The sequence below is a fragment of the Lycium ferocissimum genome, chromosome 7 (assembly GCF_029784015.1).
Source record: "Lycium ferocissimum isolate CSIRO_LF1 chromosome 7, AGI_CSIRO_Lferr_CH_V1, whole genome shotgun sequence".
NCBI classification, from domain to species: domain Eukaryota; kingdom Viridiplantae; phylum Streptophyta; class Magnoliopsida; order Solanales; family Solanaceae; genus Lycium; species Lycium ferocissimum.
Window position 1 is genome coordinate 15,149,736 of NC_081348.1, and position 17,626 is coordinate 15,167,361.

The window sequence follows — 17,626 nt, forward strand, 5'->3', positions numbered from 1 at the left end:
TTATAAAGAGGTTTGACTGTAGTAATTTTGGAATTGTTTATATTGTAATAATTATGGTATTAATTTTTATACTATATTTTATGTCGGAAATAATGTTGGGATTATTAATTTAGGAACAAAGCAACAAAATGATATATTTTTCCCTTCTTCTAAAGTTTGTCCGTTAGGGCTTGTTTGATCGGGGAACAAGTTATCTCGATATTAATCATCCCGTGATTAGTTATCCAGACATTGTTATTCCACCCTCATTATGGAATAAATAACACTATAATTTCAAGATAACTAATCCCGAATTAATTATCTTGGGACTTTATCTCAACGAAACGTGAGATACGACGGTACTAATATTTTATTTCAGGAATATTTTTGCTTATCCATCGAACCAAACGACCCCTTAAAATTTTATAGTAAAAAGCAAGGTCAAATTGAAAATAGAAATTTATCTCAATTTTTCCAACTTAATCAAACTGCATTCTATAATACCTCACAGTTCAAGTTTTAGTCCAATAAACCAAACATCATCAATAAAGGTATCTAAATAATTTCATTATTATTTAATCTCAATATTATTATTCCATCATTGTAATTCCGGATAACTAAGTGGATAAAATAAAAAGTTTTACTCTTCTTTCTTCTTTAGAAAAAATTATATATCATGAGAGTATTATATAGCACCAAGAATTCTTAATAACGTTGAATTTATTTCTTTCTAGCAAAACTTTTACACTGATTATAAAGCCAATTGTTTGTTAGGTATCACACAATTTTAATTTAAAGAAAATTACACTAGCTCCAGGGTACAAATTTAGTTTCATTTGGAAGACAGATGAAATTAATAATATGTTAAACGAGAATTTTTTTATATAGGTCTTATTGAACAAGATTTTTATCCAGTCATAAGTCTTCAAAGATGACAAAGGAGTAACGCATAAGCCAGATGTGTAATTGGAAGCAAACTTTTATTTAATTTTAAACTAAACACGTGTTTTAATTTATATATGGCCAAATACATAGGTGGCCCCCTAAATTTTCCATTTTGGCACTTCAACTGAGAGTTGTTCCATTAAGTACAAGATATAAAGTCTTTTTACCTTAGCAAAATGGTGATATATATCTATGATGGAGAACTAAGTGGGCGTTTGGCCATAAAAATTATTCACTTTTTTCCGGAAATTTTTTTCACTTTTTTTTTACTTTTAGCTTTTGGCCATAAAAATTATTCACTTTTTTCCGGAGTTGCATTCCGGAATACCAAAAACAAGTTTTACTTGTTTTTCAAAAAAAATTCACTTTTTTACACTACATTTCACCAAAAACTACAATTTCAAAAACTATGGCCAAACACAACTTCAACTCCAACTCCAACTTCAAAAATTCCAAAAAAAGTGAAAAAGTTTTTGGTATTTATGGCCAAACGGCACCTAAGTTGTTGAATAAATTTTCACTTCCATTGCCGAACTCTGTGCCACTCTTTTCAGATTTAGGTGAACATGAAAGGAATAAAGAAATGGTGAGTTTTCCCCTTAAAAGGATTGTTTTTTATTTTTAATCCAGATTGACATTACGTGGAGGTAAAAAAAAAAAAAGGTGGCAGCTTTTATTTGTTTGCTTTTACAGAAAGGAAGCACTTGTGACTAGGAGCGTGAGTTTTCTTGTAGATGGTGTATTTTGTGTTTAATTGGTACACTTTTGTTGAAGTTGAAGCGTTTAATTGGAACAATTTTCAGTGTCAAAATAGAAAATCAAGACAAGTTTAGGAGGCTACATATGTATTTGGCCTTTATATACTGTGTATTCATTTTAGATACAATGTATGGAAAAGTCGATGATAAATACATATGTATGTTTTTGTTATTTTTTTCCATCTATAATGCACTGTTATAAAGCACCCCTTTAATCAGAATCGTCTCTTAGTTTGTTCACTGTTTTTTCACCGTTTACTTGAAAAATAATTGTTTGGGTTCTCTGATTTTTTTTTTTTTTAGGAAGTTGTGCAGTTGCTGCAAAGAAACGAGATATGCTAAATCCTTTTTTCACTAATGTGTTTGTATCAATTGAACCATGCCACGTGCCACATGTAATAATTTGCAGAAGGTGGAGACACCAGAGAGATGTCATGTTGCATTAAAATTTACAACTAACAAAAAAGCCAAGTTAATTAAGAAATGCTAATTAAATCTCATCGTGTTTGAGATAAGATCAAGGACTCCATCACTGTAATACTTACTGATACAAGAAGCATAATCAGGAGGATTAATCCGACGAAATAATAACAAGTGGTAAAGGCCCGGATTAGTGTAAGATAACTGTAAGGAATGATGAAGAAGTTAACATTAAGAAGCACTATCATTGGTGTCTGTGACAATTGCTAATGGTACAATTTGTTACCCCAAAAAACTGAAATTGGATCCCAATCAAAGTAATTAGTTCTAGATTCTTGTGTTTAGTTAGTGTAGTCTCAGATAGGCAGGTGCAATTAGTTTTGTGAAGTGGCAATTATAATATGTGTACTGAGCTGGCCTTTTAATCTGATAATAGATTTACTCATTTGTGACTGAAAATTTTGTTTCTTTCATTTTCCTTCCTTCTTCATATTTGAATATTTTGTATTCAGAAAAAGGCCAAAAATAACCTAACGTATGAAAAATAGCTCACATATACTCTCATTCCATCTTTTTGTCTAAAAATACTTCTAATATTTATTTTTGGCTCAAAAATATCCTTATGATTAACAACCTAAACATGACGTTTTGTTGCAAGTTAAAATAGTCACGTGGCCTATTATAATTACCCACACATATTACCTAATTTAAAAATTAAACTCACTCATTTCTTTCAAGGGAGGAAAGGGACAAAGAGATTTGGTGGAAGAAGGTAACACGGGGGATGGGTTTGGAGAAGAAGATGTGAGCGGAAATGTGTGTAATTTTTCCTTTGTTTTGGGATTAGTTTTGACTAAAATCCACGTGGCGTTGCTTCATTAGTTGTTTTTGCCACGTCATCGCGCATGGGGTTCACGCCTATAATATTTTCTACCAGCCAGCATTGAAGGGTTCAATAAGCACATTTTGAACCTATTTGAGGTGCTTAATAGGTATCAATTTTAGTTGAGGTGCCTAAACGAAAATTTGTGATAACTTTAAAGGATTTTCAATGTATTTGGCCTAAAGTTTAAATAAAAATAGAGGAACAAGTCAATTTGTCCAAGAACTACTTGAAATGGAATACTTTTGTCTTTCTTTTCGTTTTTGACCCAAAAATACATTTAAAAAATTTCCCTTCTCAATAACAGTTATTCCAACTCAGATGAAAAATGAATAATTTTATTTTTGAACTATTTGAAATGATATAATTTTGTCCTCTATGAACAGGTCAGTCAATACCATGCCCATTGTTTTGCTGAACGATGAGCCATTGTTTTTCAACCTCTTTTTTGCTTTCTCCTATAAGAGTTTTGTGAAGGTCTAAAAAGAGTTTTATAGCCTCTTTGACCAAGTTTATTTTTCCCCAAAAGTAATTATTTTTTCAATAAGTGCTTATTTGAAAAAAAGTGAGGTGCTTGGCCAAGCTTTTGGGAGAAAATAAGTGCTTTTGGGGAGTAGCGGCAGCTTTTTAAAAGCCTACAAAAATAAATTTTTGCCCAAAAGCTTTTAGAAAAAAAATAGCTTTTTTCTTTGCACTTTTTTAAAAAGTACTTTTGAGAAAATACAAATAGAAATACTTTTTAAAAGTTTGGTCAAACACTAATGATCTCAAAAGTGTTTTTTTAATTAATTGGCCAAACACAAACGTTACTTTTAAGCTAAAAGTGTTTTTTTGAAAAGTACTTTTAAAAAAAAGTACTTTTTAAAATAAGCTGATTTTAGAAGCTTGGCTAAACAGGCTATTAAACCTTGTGAGCTACAATATACGAAAAAGAAAGGAGACCGGAAAAGAAGAGAAGAAATAAGACGACCATTGAACTATTTATTGGGGTTATCTCGTTGGGATAATTATCTCATTATAATTCGGCATGAAATATACAATATTAGTTTTTTTTTTTTATATAATTTTGGAATTGTTTATATTGTAATAAGTATCATATTTATTTTTATACTATATTTTATGTCGGAAATAATGTTAGGATTACTAATCTAGGAATAAAAAAGCAAAATGATATATTTTCCCTTCTTCTAAAAATTTGTCTGTTAGGGCTCGTTTGGTGGGGGAACAAGTTATCTCGAATAATCATCCTGTGATTAGTTATGCAGACATTGTTATCGCACACTCATTATGGGATAAAATTGTTAGTAAAAATCGAGAACAATTAGATCAATAACAAGTAAAATTGGAAAACAAATTATAAAACCACTGTTGCGTCCTGGCAAGCCACTGCCTTGAAAGCGATTTTCGGACCGACTCCGGTACAAATCGTTTAGCCCGGCACACTTCTCAAGGTTCCACAACAACTCCCCAACACCTGCACTGGTGGATGGAAGTATGGAGCTTGCACAAAATATTGCCTTTTTCTGTGTATCTCACCAAAGGCAGACCTCAAAATACATAGGTATAGAAAATGACCGTTCAGATAAAAGAAAATAAATCAGCCAACGGTTACGACCATAATGTGCAAATCTGAATAATCAATTCCCTAGGATGAATCTGGACACATTAAGGTAAGGATTTTGCCTACTGAGCCCAATTCTCAGTCCGAGGCCATCTCTTCTTCTAGCACATTTACTAACCCAACAATCCACAATTCAATATAAGGAGGAAAGAGGCCCATCTCTTGTTCTAGCACATTTACTAACCCAACAATCCACAATTCAATATAAGGAGGAAAGAAAGACTTTCCTCCAATTCCCTAGGATGAATCTGGACACATTAAGGTAAGGATTTTGCCTACTGAGCCCAATTCTCATGTGCGCGAGGCCCATCTCTTGTTCTAACACATTTACTAACCCAACAATCCACAATTCAATATAAGGAGGAAAGAAAGACTTTCCTCCACCTATGTGGGACATTTGCACTTTATAGAGGAGAAAAGATGAGTAAGGAAAAGAAAAACCATAGAGAAACTTTGGCTTTGCATTATCAACAAAGAATTGACTAGAATAACAATACATAACTCTCACAAAAAATAACACTATAATTCCGGGATAACTAATCCCTAATTAATTATTTTGGGATTTTATCTCAACCAAACGTGGGATACGACGATACTAATATTTTATTTCAGGACTATTTTTGCTTATCCATCGTACCAAACAAACCCCTTAAATTTTTCTCGTAAAAAGCAAGGTCAAATTGAAAATAGAAATTATCTTAACTTTTCCAACTTAATCAAACTGTATTCTATAATACCTCATAGTTCAAGTTTTAGTCTAATAAACCAAACATCATCAATAAATTGAAAATAGAAATTATCTCAACTTTTCCAACTTAATCAAACTGTATTCTATAATACCTCATAGTTAAAGTTTTAGTCTAATAAACCAAATATCATCAATAAAGTTATCTAAATAATCTCATTATTTTTTAATCTCAATAGTATTATTCCGTCATTGTAATTCCGGATAACTAATTGTTGGGATATATACCATTAACCATGTGTTTGGATATAGTATTTATTATAGAACAATTATTTATTCGTTGTTTAATAAAGAGTTAAATAGATCATGTACTAGTATGTGTGTCCTTTACTTATATAATAGATGATTTAGTATATAGAGTTTAGCTCATAAGGGAAGATTAAATCATCGGTTCTTATAAGTATAAAATTTATGTTCACAATCTAAGATGAAAATTGGACAAAGCCATCGGTATGATTGTAGCACAAGATTAATATAATGTATCTTCATTATGGGAACGGTAGTTCCGTCTTCTTGTGCTAGTACATTTTGTATGTATTGAACGGACCAAGTAGAGATAAGTGTTTGTGTACTGAATATATAAAACAAACTCTCTAGTTCATTAAATGTACTTATACTCTTAATCTTGATATAATTATTATGATCAATGTGATTTTTTCATTATTTTGATTTATTAAAAGGTATAACTCAATTGCGGGTTTATGTATTCCTGGTAAATTGGATAATGGCAAATTACATTTGTGAAATAATAATCAATTGATAGAATTCATGTCTCAACTTTGAGATTGATGATACCCCTTTATGGATGCTCATAAGTCTCATGTGAAAACCCTATAGGTGGATTTTGTTTCCGTCACATGATGTGAGTTAAGCAGAAATATAACGGATTCAATTAGTCAATGAATTAAATTGTCAGTAATTTAATTTAATTGATTGGTATCTATAATCTTAACATGGGAGTTAAATAAGTTTTAATATATGATTTCGAAATTGAACTGAGGAGTGCAGTTACGATTTTTTAGTGGAATAATTCGTAATTTATTATGGTAGGATTAATTCAGAATTTTTGAATTAATTCCATAATAGGAAGCCTCGTTAATTAAATTATGTGGTCCCTGCTGTGCCCGAACAATAAAGAATTAAATGGAATATTATTTCTTTGTGGAAAATAAAGACCCAACGGGTTTTGAAAAAGGGTGAAAATCCTAAACCTGTAGTTATAAAATAGGGATCTTATTCCATAAGGAGGAAAAGGGGTTTTATAAGTTTCTACAATTTTTCCATAGAAATTTGCCCACACGAATTTCATAAATTCTGGTATTATTCGGGTTACACAGGAGAAGACTGTGGAACTGAAGGATGACGATCTCGTGGATGGTGTGTGTTCGTGGTTGAAGATTTAATTCTTGGTCACGGTCACGCTTCAAGAGATAAGTATCAATTTTATATTTGATTAATATCTTGATTATGCGTTGTCTGTATTACGTGCAAGTTCGATCCTGGCTATTTGCTTCCGCTGCGTATGCCTGTATTCCATCACTAAGTGGATAAAATAATTTTTTTTACTCTTTTTCCTTCTTTAGAAAAAAATATATATCATGAGAGTATTATATAGCACCAAGAATTCTTAATAACGTTGAATTTATTTCTTTCTAGCAAAACTTTTACACTGATTATAAAGCTAATTGTTTGTTAAGTATCACACAATTTAATTTACATATATTAAAAACATGAATACTTTTCGCTAAATGTTGAATGACGAAAATATCCCCTAAATGTTGATCGACTTTTATGCCCTTTAAAATTAAATCATTCATTCTTGAATTAACTTGATATTGGATAAAATTGGTATTTTATGATTTTCAAATCAACTCAAATTCTATTTTTTTAGATTCTTTTTCATGGAAGGACTCTAAAATTGACTAGGATAGGATTCTCTATGCAAACATAAATATGATACTCATCAGAGTCAAAGTTTATTCCAACCAATATCATACTTTTTCGTGCATGGCACGTGCATCTTCAAAGCAAATTGTATTCCAAGAAAGAAGTAATGAACCACAATCATGGGTTGTTTCAATGGAATGTAAGTCAAGTTTTACTGCGTTATTTTCACAACCCAACAATTGATGACACGTGTCCATATTTACTACCGAAATAATTGTTAGGGTAGCCAGCGCACCTATGGGATGAGTTATGTTGACGATACTCATTTGATGATGTAGCTATGACAATATTTACTTTCTACTTTGCACAAGAAGAGGAAGTTTGCTTTCCGTCTATTATTTTTGGAGGTGCTTACAGATCCAAAACAATAGTTACTAACCCAAGGATAACTGACATAATGGGGCTTAGTTTCTCCGGCGTCATTAATTTCACAAATTAGTCCTGCATTATTTGGACTAAAAATTTTCTACTGCTTTGTGCCTTTGGCACAGTTAGATGTCTCAAGCACACTTACCTTTGGTGACAAAGCTTGGGGAACTGGGGCACTATTCACCCCGCTGCTTGTTAAGCTTAAAAAAGTTTCTTACTTTCTAACCCTCTTTAAAATATCAGTCAGTGATTAAAAAAACTGAACTTAGTTGTTCATTCCTCAACTATTTTCCAAGAGGGAAATATTACCATCGACTCAAGAACTACCGTGACCAATCTTCCTACACCATTCTACAACAAACTCAAAACAACGTTTATACAAGCTATAGATGTGGAACCGTTGGTTGATAACTCAAATAACGTGCAAGATCTCTGTTACAAGGATTTGAACTCCACTGATGTTTCTCTTGTAACAATGCATTTTATTGTAGCAAATCTTCATTTATCGATTGATAATCTAATGTTTCCAAGGCCGGGTCAAGCTGGACTTCGGTGCCTAGCATTTTGACCTACAGAAGATCAACCTTTCTTCAGGAATGTGGCCCAAACTAACTTCCTAGTCGGTTATGATTTGGAAAAAATGATCGTATATTTTAAGGCCATCGATTGCACCAAGTTGGCCTGATTTAGTTCCCAAAATTTAGCTACTTTCTGTCCATATTATGAAACAGTGTTGTACGTGGACTTCAGTCCAAATCTATTTGTGGAATGGACAAAATATCTACTCTTTTATAATCTCTTTAATTGTATTTGCTCATTCAATTTTTAAGTGTTCATGGTCATCATTTAATAACAAAAAAAAATTAACAAAATAAATAACATAATTAATTTTATCTGAAGCACATTTAAGTTTAATGATTTTGGAACTTAGTAAATTATGTATATTTTCCTAAAGGCGCAAGCTAGTGTAGCCCCATAACCAATTGGAATCTTTCTTAGAGCAATTTCGCCAGAGATATTTATGACATTAAAGAGTTTGCTAAAAAGACACTAATCACTAAGAACTTCAGTGTCACTAGAATTTGAAGGAAGACCAGTATCAAAATTTTGCGTGCACGACACATGCATCTTCAAAGAAAATTTTGTTTCAAGAAAGAAATAACCACAATCATGGGGTGTTTTAATGGAATGTAAGTCAAGTTACAGCGTTATTGTCACAACCCAACAATTGATGACACGTTTCCATATTGACTTCCGAAATAATTGTCAGGGTAGCTAGTGTACCTATGGTATGAGTTATGTGACGTTACGTACTCGTTTGATGATGTAGCTATGGAAATGTATACTTTCTGTAGCCCCATAATCAATTTGAATCTTTCTTATAGCAATTTCACCAGAGATATTTATGACATTGAAGAGTTCGCTAAAAAGGCACTAATCACTGAGAAGTTCAGTTGTCTCTAAAATTTTATTCCAACCAGTATCATATTTTTGGGTGCATGACACGTGCATCTTGAAAGCAAATTGTGTTTCAAGAAAGAGGTAATAAACCACAGTCATGGATTGTTTCTATGGAATATCAGTTGGTGATAAAAAAAAAATGGACTTAGTTGTTAATTACTCAACTATTTTCCAAGAGGGAAATATTGCTATCGACTCAGGAACTACTGTGACCAATCTTCCTATGCCATTCTACAACAAACTCAAAACAACGTTTATACAAGCCATTGATGTGGAATCGTTGGTTGCCAACTCTACTAACGTGCAAGATCTTTGTTACAAGGATTTGAACTCCATTGATGTTCCTCTTGTAACAATGCATTTTATTACAGCAGATCTTCATTTATCGATGGATAATCTAATGTTTACAAGGCCGGGTCAAGCTGGACTTTGGTGCCTAGCATTTCAACCTACAGAAGATTAATCTTTCTTCAGGAATGTGGCCCAAACTAACTTCCTAATCGGTTACGATTTGGAAAAAATGATTGTATCTTTCAAGGGCATCGATTGCACCAAGTTGGCCTGATTTAGCTCCCAAAATTTAGCTACTTTCTGTCCATATTATGAAATTGCATTGTATGTGGACTCCAGTCCAGATCTATTTATGGAACAGAAAAAGTACCTACTCGTTTATAATCTCTTTAATTCAATTTGCTCATTCCATTTTTAAGTGTTTACGGTCATCATTTAATAACAAACAAAATTAACAAAATAAATAACATAATTAATTTTATCTGGAGCACATTTAAGTTCAATGATTTCAGAACTTAGTATATTATGTGTATTTTCCTAAAGGCGCCGGCTAGTTGTAGCCCCATAACCAATTTGAATCTTTCTTATAGCAATTTCGCCAGAGATATTTATGACATTAAAGAGTTTGCTAAAAAATCACTGATCATTGAGAAGTTCAGTGTCACTAGAATTTGAAGGAAGACCATTATCACATTTTTGCGTGCACGACACGTGCATCTTCAAAACAAATTGTTTTTCAATAAAGAAGTAATAAACTACAATCATGCGGTGTTTCAATGGAATGTAAGTCAAGTTTACGGCATTATTGTCACAACCCAACAATTGATGACACTTGTCCATTGTGACTTCCAATAATTGTCAGGGTAGCGGTGTACCTATGGTTTGAGTTATGTTGACGATACATACTCGTTTGATGATATAGCTACAGAAAAGTTTACTTTTTTTAGCCCCATAACCAATTTGGATCTTTCTTATAGCAATTTCACCAGAGATATTTATGACATTGAAGAGTTCGTTAAAAAGGCACTGATCACTGAGAAGTTCAGTGTCACTGGAATTTTATTCCAACCAGTATCATATTTTTGCGTGCATGACACGTGCATTTTCAAAGCAAATTGTGTTTCAAGACGGAAGTAATAAACCACAATCAAGGGTTGTTTCAATGGAATGTAAGTCAAGTTTATGACGTTATTGTCACAACACAATAATTGATGACACGTGTCCATATTTACTTTCGAAATAATTGTCAGGCTAGCCAGTGCACCTATGCTATGAGTTATGTTGGCAAAATAATAATAATTTTGCAAGACAGAATTTCATAATAAATTTTGGTTATTCGGGCAAAAGTTATGCCTCTGTAGTATCCCAGCAGAGTAAAACAAAATCCGTAAGGCAAGGTTTCATAGCAAACTATGCCTATTCGGGGTAAAGTTATATCTTAAGGCATAATTATGTAGAAATTAAGTTATCGTACACAACTATGCTAGTATCTACATAGAAGTTATGCCTCAAGGCATAGTTTCTATACAAAAGTTATGCCTCAAGGCATAACTTAAAACTATAGACTTTTGCCTTAAGGCATAACTAAGTTCTACCTTAAGCCATAACTAAATTCTGCCTTATAAGTCAGAGCTTTCGCGAAACCTTGCCTTATAATTTTTTTTGACTGAGCTGGGGTTCGAACCCAGAACTTGGGGATATTTTTTGGCACTTTTTTAAACGAAGGACAAAAATTAAAGACCAACAATTTGAGGGGCAAAATTTAAAGACTAACCTTTGAAGGGTCCTCCCTACATGAACCAACATCTCATTTTTTCTTGTTTTGCATTTTGAAAAAAATAATAATATAAAAGAGGACGTATTTTCCTTTTACAATATTAGATTAAATTCTTTATAATTGTAAAAGAATTCCTGTTAAATTTTTCTTTGTACATTTGGGGTTAGAGTTATATTTTGACGCATCAGACTACACTATTTAAATTCATTTTGACATGTTAATTTGATGAATTATTTCAAAATTTATCTGTTGGACCAAATTGACAAACGAATTGTAATTCATTCAATTGCACTTAGATATATTAGACGGAATACAGAAACATGGTTGATTTGGCCACCCCAGATTATTTCAGAAAAAAAAAAACTTTTAATTCATTTCTTAATTTGCAAGTTTCCTACGTTAGGTTCTAGATGGTTATTCTCCTTTCCATTCTTCTTTTTCAGATTTTGGTCTATGAATAATTGTTTTTCCTTCTCTTTTTAGCTTTTTTAATTTCTTCATCACCTTCCTTTTCCCTTTGCTCTCTCGGCTATCCCTTTAACAAGTAACATAAAATATAAGTAGAAGTAAATAATAACCTTCATTAGTATGTGATTTAAGGTATGATTGACACGTCTTTTATCTTTTCAGCTGATCTAAGCTTAGAATGTGAATCATTAGGGCTTCAAGTTCAAAGGTTTTGTTTTTTTAAATATCAATGACTAATGATTTTATAATGACCAGATTAGGTGGCTTAATACACTTAATTAAGTTGATGATTCTATTAATTAGCGAATATAAGCTAAAACTCATTTTCAACATACCCATATTATCGTGCTTTTGAGTTTTGACCCTTTCTTTTCTTTTCATAGGCATGAATTATGATAATAGAACGGATAATTATGACAAACAAGACGATTTAAATATTCTAAAAAACTAAAATCAAGTGAAATAATTTAAACTAATTGTACACTATGCCCAAAAAAAAGTTTTCCAAAAACTTGTTGAGTTACTAATTAGATAGTTCTAAACTTAGTATCTTCCTCCGATAAAGGAAGCATATCCACAACAAATTCTAGTACAATACTTTTTAATATGATTCTTGATTCCATAAACCTTGTTGCAAAATAATTTTAAAAGAAAACATATACAGAAAAAAGTGTAGAAGCTTTTATTCTCAAAAAAATAATACAATTAAGTTAGGAGTACTATTTATAAGAGAAGAAATCTTTGTTCTTAAGAAAAGGGGCTAAAGTTTAGAAAAAGAATTCAAGCTATGCTATAATACTTTCATCATAAGAAACTTCCCTTTATTATATCCTAACTAAACAACATCTACAAATATATTATTATCGTAACAAATCATACTTTCCAATATTTTATTATCAAATATTAAAAATGACGTTATAAACTCGCTGTTGTAACAAAAATAATACTTTTCTCAAAACGTTAACTCTTATCTATGTTTTGATACATTGTTAATAAAAACAATAAAACTTCAACATAATAAAATGAAAACATTTAATTATGACAGTAATATTATCAATATCTAATTACTACTAATTCTGTGATCATCTTTTAGTTAATAGATAAGACATACTCTATAGTCTCTATACGCTTAATAAAGACGCTAAATCGGTCAAAATCAAAATTATTAGAGGTATTAAATTAAATATCGGTTACTACACTTCATTAATTTTAAATTAATTACTACTCCATTTTTTTTATCAAGAAAATTATTAAAAATTATGCTGTTTATTAAGCTCTTATAAATAGGCCTCAAAATTATTTTCTTTTCTCTCTCCTCGTGTCGTTTTGCAAACACTCTCAAGAACCTCTTTCACCCCTTTAACCAAAGCAAACCTAATTAATCAAATTGATCCCAAAATGCAGATTTCTTTGATTTCTGCTTAACTTAAAATAATTATACAAGTTTCTGACCCTTTATCATACCCATTGATCCCTCAATTTTTCTTACATTTTCTTGATTTTTCTGTCGTACAAGGTTTGTTTGCTTAATTCTGTGTTTTATTTTTTTAGGTTGAAAGATTATCTGAGTTAACTGTATAGGGTATAGGTGAATTGGGTTTAGATTAGTTTTGATTAATTTGGCTTATACTGTGATTAATTGATGAGGAATAAGAGAAAAGGATGTGAGATTTTGTGCCCTAACCAGAGAGAAAAATGGAATTCGACCCATGATTTGGGATCTTCGATATCGAATTTAAAAACCCATTTTTCATTGGAGGAATGTTGTACAAGGTTGAAAAAAAGATGTAAAGAAGATGATGAAAATGGGTTGTTGTGTTGTGAGGTTATTGTTGGTTCTTGTACTAGTAGAAAAAATAGGCTTGCTGCAACTGCCCCGCCGAGTGGTAGTTCTTCGATTAGTTTATGTGGTAGAGGTTTGAAGAGGAAGATAGGATGTATAGATGCAGCTACTCAAATGGGTAGGAAGAATAAGATTGAAGATGATTATGTAATGGGGGAAGCTTTAGGGAAAGGTAAATTTGGGTCGGTTTTTATGTGTAGGAGTAAGGTTACCGGGGTTGAATTCGCGTGTAAGACGTTGCCTAAAGGGGAAGAGACAGTGCATAAGGAAGTAGAGATAATGCAGCATTTGTCGGGGCATCCTGGTGTGGTGACATTGCATTCGGTGTATGAGGACGCGGAAAGTTTTCATTTGGTGATGGAGTTGTGTCCTGGTGGGAGATTGATTGACGAGATGACGAAGGAAGGGAGGTATTCGGAGCATAAGGCTGCTAATATATTTAAGGATTTGATGTTGGTGATCCAATATTGCCATGATATGGGAGTTGTACATAGGGATATTAAGCCCGAGAATATCCTTTTAACTGCTTCCGGGAAGATAAAGCTTGCTGATTTCGGCTTGGCCATGAGGATTGCTAAAGGTAAGCACTTGCACTGGAACCCATTTATATGTGTTACACTTACTTCTTTTTGTGTTACTTATTGCACTGTCATGTTTACCAGGTGTTGGAAGTTTGCTTCATTTTTATGGGAACTTTTGCTCGTATAGTCTTAGTGGCAGTGCTTCTGCCTAGCATTTGGTTTCATATCTCTTCCAACTGTTATTTGTTTCTAATAGTGTATGTTCTAGTTTTTTTCTCAATTATGAGTTCTGTAGTTGGTATAGTCTTGTACTGGTTTGTTGTTCTGATGCTGAATCTTGGGATATTTCTTGTGATCATTTTTTCTTCACAAAATGTTTTCTCTATATAAGTTGGGAACTCTAATTGTTAGAAACTTAATTTGAGAGGACTTATTTCGAGATGACCTATAAGTGAGTCTTGCCTTAACAATTCGATTAATTGGTGCACATGCTTGGATGATTACCCCACTATAATTTTCTGCAGTTGCGGATTTGAAATTTGGACATTTTCTCTTGATAGCAGTTTCAGTCCAAAAGGTCAAGAATGAACTTTAGCAGATAAGCTTTCTGCGCATGCCTCTTTTCATGATCTGAAATCTGCACTGCATTCCATTTTTTCACCCTTGTCTCGTTATAGCAATGGAATTATCGGTGCTGGCCACCTCATTTTCAGGTGAAAGAGAAAAGATGAATGGTGGAAAGAGAGAATATCACTGATCTCATAGTGGATTCATATGTTTTTTCATACTCTTTTTCTTTTTTTTTTTCTTTCCCGATTTAATTGGAAGTCAGGCAAAGTTGAGGGAATTGTTAAATCTTGAAAAACAACTTAGCTTTGCAGGTGTATTTCTTGTTGGTTTTTGCTGAGTGATAATAAGTTGAGGGGAAATTATTACTGAACACCTTAAGGCGGCTGGTTCTACAATTCCAGTCCCATCTTTCCGTAGCTCCTCATGTGTTTTAATGTAAAACTCAATGGATGGTTGGTAAGTTATATTTTCAGATGTATAGCTCTACAGTCTACACATTGTGATCATCAGAACCTTCTTTGTGGTTTTCCAAAATAATACTTACAGATCCATCCATCCTAAAAAAAGTACTTCTAGATTACAATTCATTTGTTCATTTGAGTGTGATATTTGTATTTACCCCAATTTCATGACCATGCAAACCTCTAATGTTTTGTGAGGTCAAAGGCTGCAAGGGTTCCTTCCTATGCTTTATGTTGTTTGTGTTTGCTACAATTCACAAAGTCCTTGGTACTTTTACCAGGTTTGACTACTATTGGAGTGGGTAGACGTACTTCATCAAGGCATGAGGAGAATCTTGGAACTTATTTTTCTTAAAATATAATAAAACATAAATACCATTTAATATACAGAAAATATAAGGAGTAATCGGGAAAAGGGAAAAAACTTGGATAGGCTAACAAAGTCAAACAGTGATATTCTCCTGAAGCTTCAACCAGGATACAAAGTAATTTAATTTCAGAGCAGCAAAAACCAAGCTATGTAGGAAGACTACCAAGGTGGAATCATGGAATCGGGAATAGAGAGGAAGGGAGGGAAGCAAAGCTAAACAAGTTGGGGCTTCACACAATTTCTCTCTTTTACTTATTTTTAGTGAACCCACGCAAATTATATGGGTAATTATGTTGACTAAATTAACCCACATCAGTAAATAATTTGAAGTTGAAATTATAAAAGTTAACTTCCTAAAGAGTTCTCCCTTCGGAAAAAGAAGAACGGTAAATGTGAATATTCTATGGAGAAATGCATACACTTCTCAGCTTTTTTGCCTGCCCCTTGTTGTTGATGGTGATTTTCTAGCACCTACCTTCAAGGAACACCTTAAGTAAACTTTCTAAAGCTATGATTGTGAATAATCATCATTTAAGTTGAATTACTTCTCCATGCTTGAAGTTTTTGAGCAATTCAAATATTTACTTGCGGATTGACTGCTGAATCTCTTAGTGGATTCCCAGAAGCTTTGTGTTATTTTTATTTTTTGTGTAAACCTGGAACAACCCAATGACATCTGAAATAATGTCAAAATGTGGCATTTTCTCTTGCGTTAGTCAAAAAGTGTTTAGGTTTCTTTTCCTTCTATTTTATTCGTTGCTCTTTTTCTGAAGGATGAGGAATATTCTGTTACTTTGCAAAGTATAGGGCAAGATATTTTCATCTTAACTCTCCTTTCCACCTTGTTTATGGATGTAGTTTCTATGATGCAGGTCAGAGCTTAAGTGGTTTGGCTGGAAGTCCTGCGTATGTGGCCCCTGAAGTTCTTATAGGGGAGTATGGTCAAAAGGCAGATATTTGGAGTGCTGGTGTTCTTTTACATGCTCTACTAGTTGGTGTTCTTCCGTTTCAAGGGGACTCTTTGGAAGCTCTTTTTGAGGCAATTAAAAGCATGGAACTTGATTTTCACTCTGAAAAATGGCAATCTGTGTCTAAACCTGCACGTAATCTTCTTGAGCGGATTCTCACAAGGGATGTTGCTGCAAGGATAACTACAGAAGAAGTATTAAGTAAGCATTTTACCTTGTAGCTGACTGATCTCTTTGCTAATTGCTTCGATAAGTAGGTAACTGGATTGACAATATGCGACTCCTATTTAGTTTTGATCAAACATGATTTCGCTATCTGAATAATGAAAGCCATTGACCTATAAGCAATTTTCTGTTGGCTTTGCACTGGCTGACACACACAGATGAACCACCTATACGTTTTCTATATTGGTCTTTTCCTTAGTTAAATTTTTTCTTCATCTGGTTTATCAAACAATAATGGATGTTTGGTTATTTTATTTTCCAATTAATGATTAAGATGCATTTCAGGTCATCCGTGGATACTATTTTACACAGAGCGCACTTTGAAAACAGTGTCCGTCAGGTTGAAGCCGAAGCATCTCTCTGGAACACCGAGCCAAGTACCAGGCATGACCTCTAGACTAGAATCAGATGGAAAGAAAAAGAGATGTAGTGAATCTCTCACTGGGGAATTCAAAGATTTGCGGTGTGGAGGTTTGAATAGAGAATCTGAAGAATCCGATGACTCTGGTTTAGTTGATGTGCTTGCAGCAGCGATATTGCATTGCAGGATATCTGAACCAAAAAGAAGCAGATTGTGTGTTAACAATAGTCCAATAAGGGAACAGTGTTCGTCTAACGTGAATTCTAACCTTTGCAAGGCTTTCTGATTCCACCCGTAATCCATGTACAGGTGTCTTGACATTACGATGCTGATGCTCCCTTTTCTTAGAGGAGACTGATTAATTATAAGTTACAAGCTTGCAATTTTCGACTGTACAAAAAAGCTTGGATGCAGATTAACTCGAAGGTCTGTCAAAGAATTAGATGAAAGTTGAGGCATTTATTTACCTGACAGTCAGAAGAAAAGCACTGATTGCTGTACAGACATGTAAATAGTTGATGGCAGCATAGAATAACTCTTGTGATTACTATACAATGAGAAACTAACTGGTTTGACATCTCATATTATTTGATTCCCTTGCACTTCATGACTTACTAATCAATTTGAAATGTTTTAACCTGTG

At 33.0% G+C, this 17,626-nt stretch overlaps 1 protein-coding gene across 1 annotated transcript; it reads left to right on the top strand.

The window, feature by feature from the left end:
* The first annotated feature begins 12,969 nt into the window (after positions 1–12,969).
* On the top strand, positions 12,970–17,626 carry LOC132063487 (serine/threonine-protein kinase PEPKR2). The gene is made up of 3 exons (XM_059456045.1): positions 12,970–14,087; positions 16,302–16,598; positions 16,908–17,626. The coding sequence occupies exons 1-3, from the start codon at positions 13,307–13,309 to the stop codon at positions 17,267–17,269; spliced, it is 1,440 nt and encodes a 479-aa protein (XP_059312028.1). The 5' UTR covers positions 12,970–13,306; the 3' UTR covers positions 17,270–17,626.

Excerpts from the sequence above, each read along its gene's own strand:
- LOC132063487 (XM_059456045.1), top strand. The coding sequence starts at position 13,307 with ATGAGGAATAAGAGAAAAGGATGTGAGATTTTGTGCCCTAACCAGAGA. Across the intron at positions 14,088-16,301 it reads GGCCATGAGGATTGCTAAAG|GTCAGAGCTTAAGTGGTTTG; the intron begins GTAAGCACTTGC and ends TCTATGATGCAG. Across the intron at positions 16,599-16,907 it reads AACTACAGAAGAAGTATTAA|GTCATCCGTGGATACTATTT; the intron begins GTAAGCATTTTA and ends GATGCATTTCAG.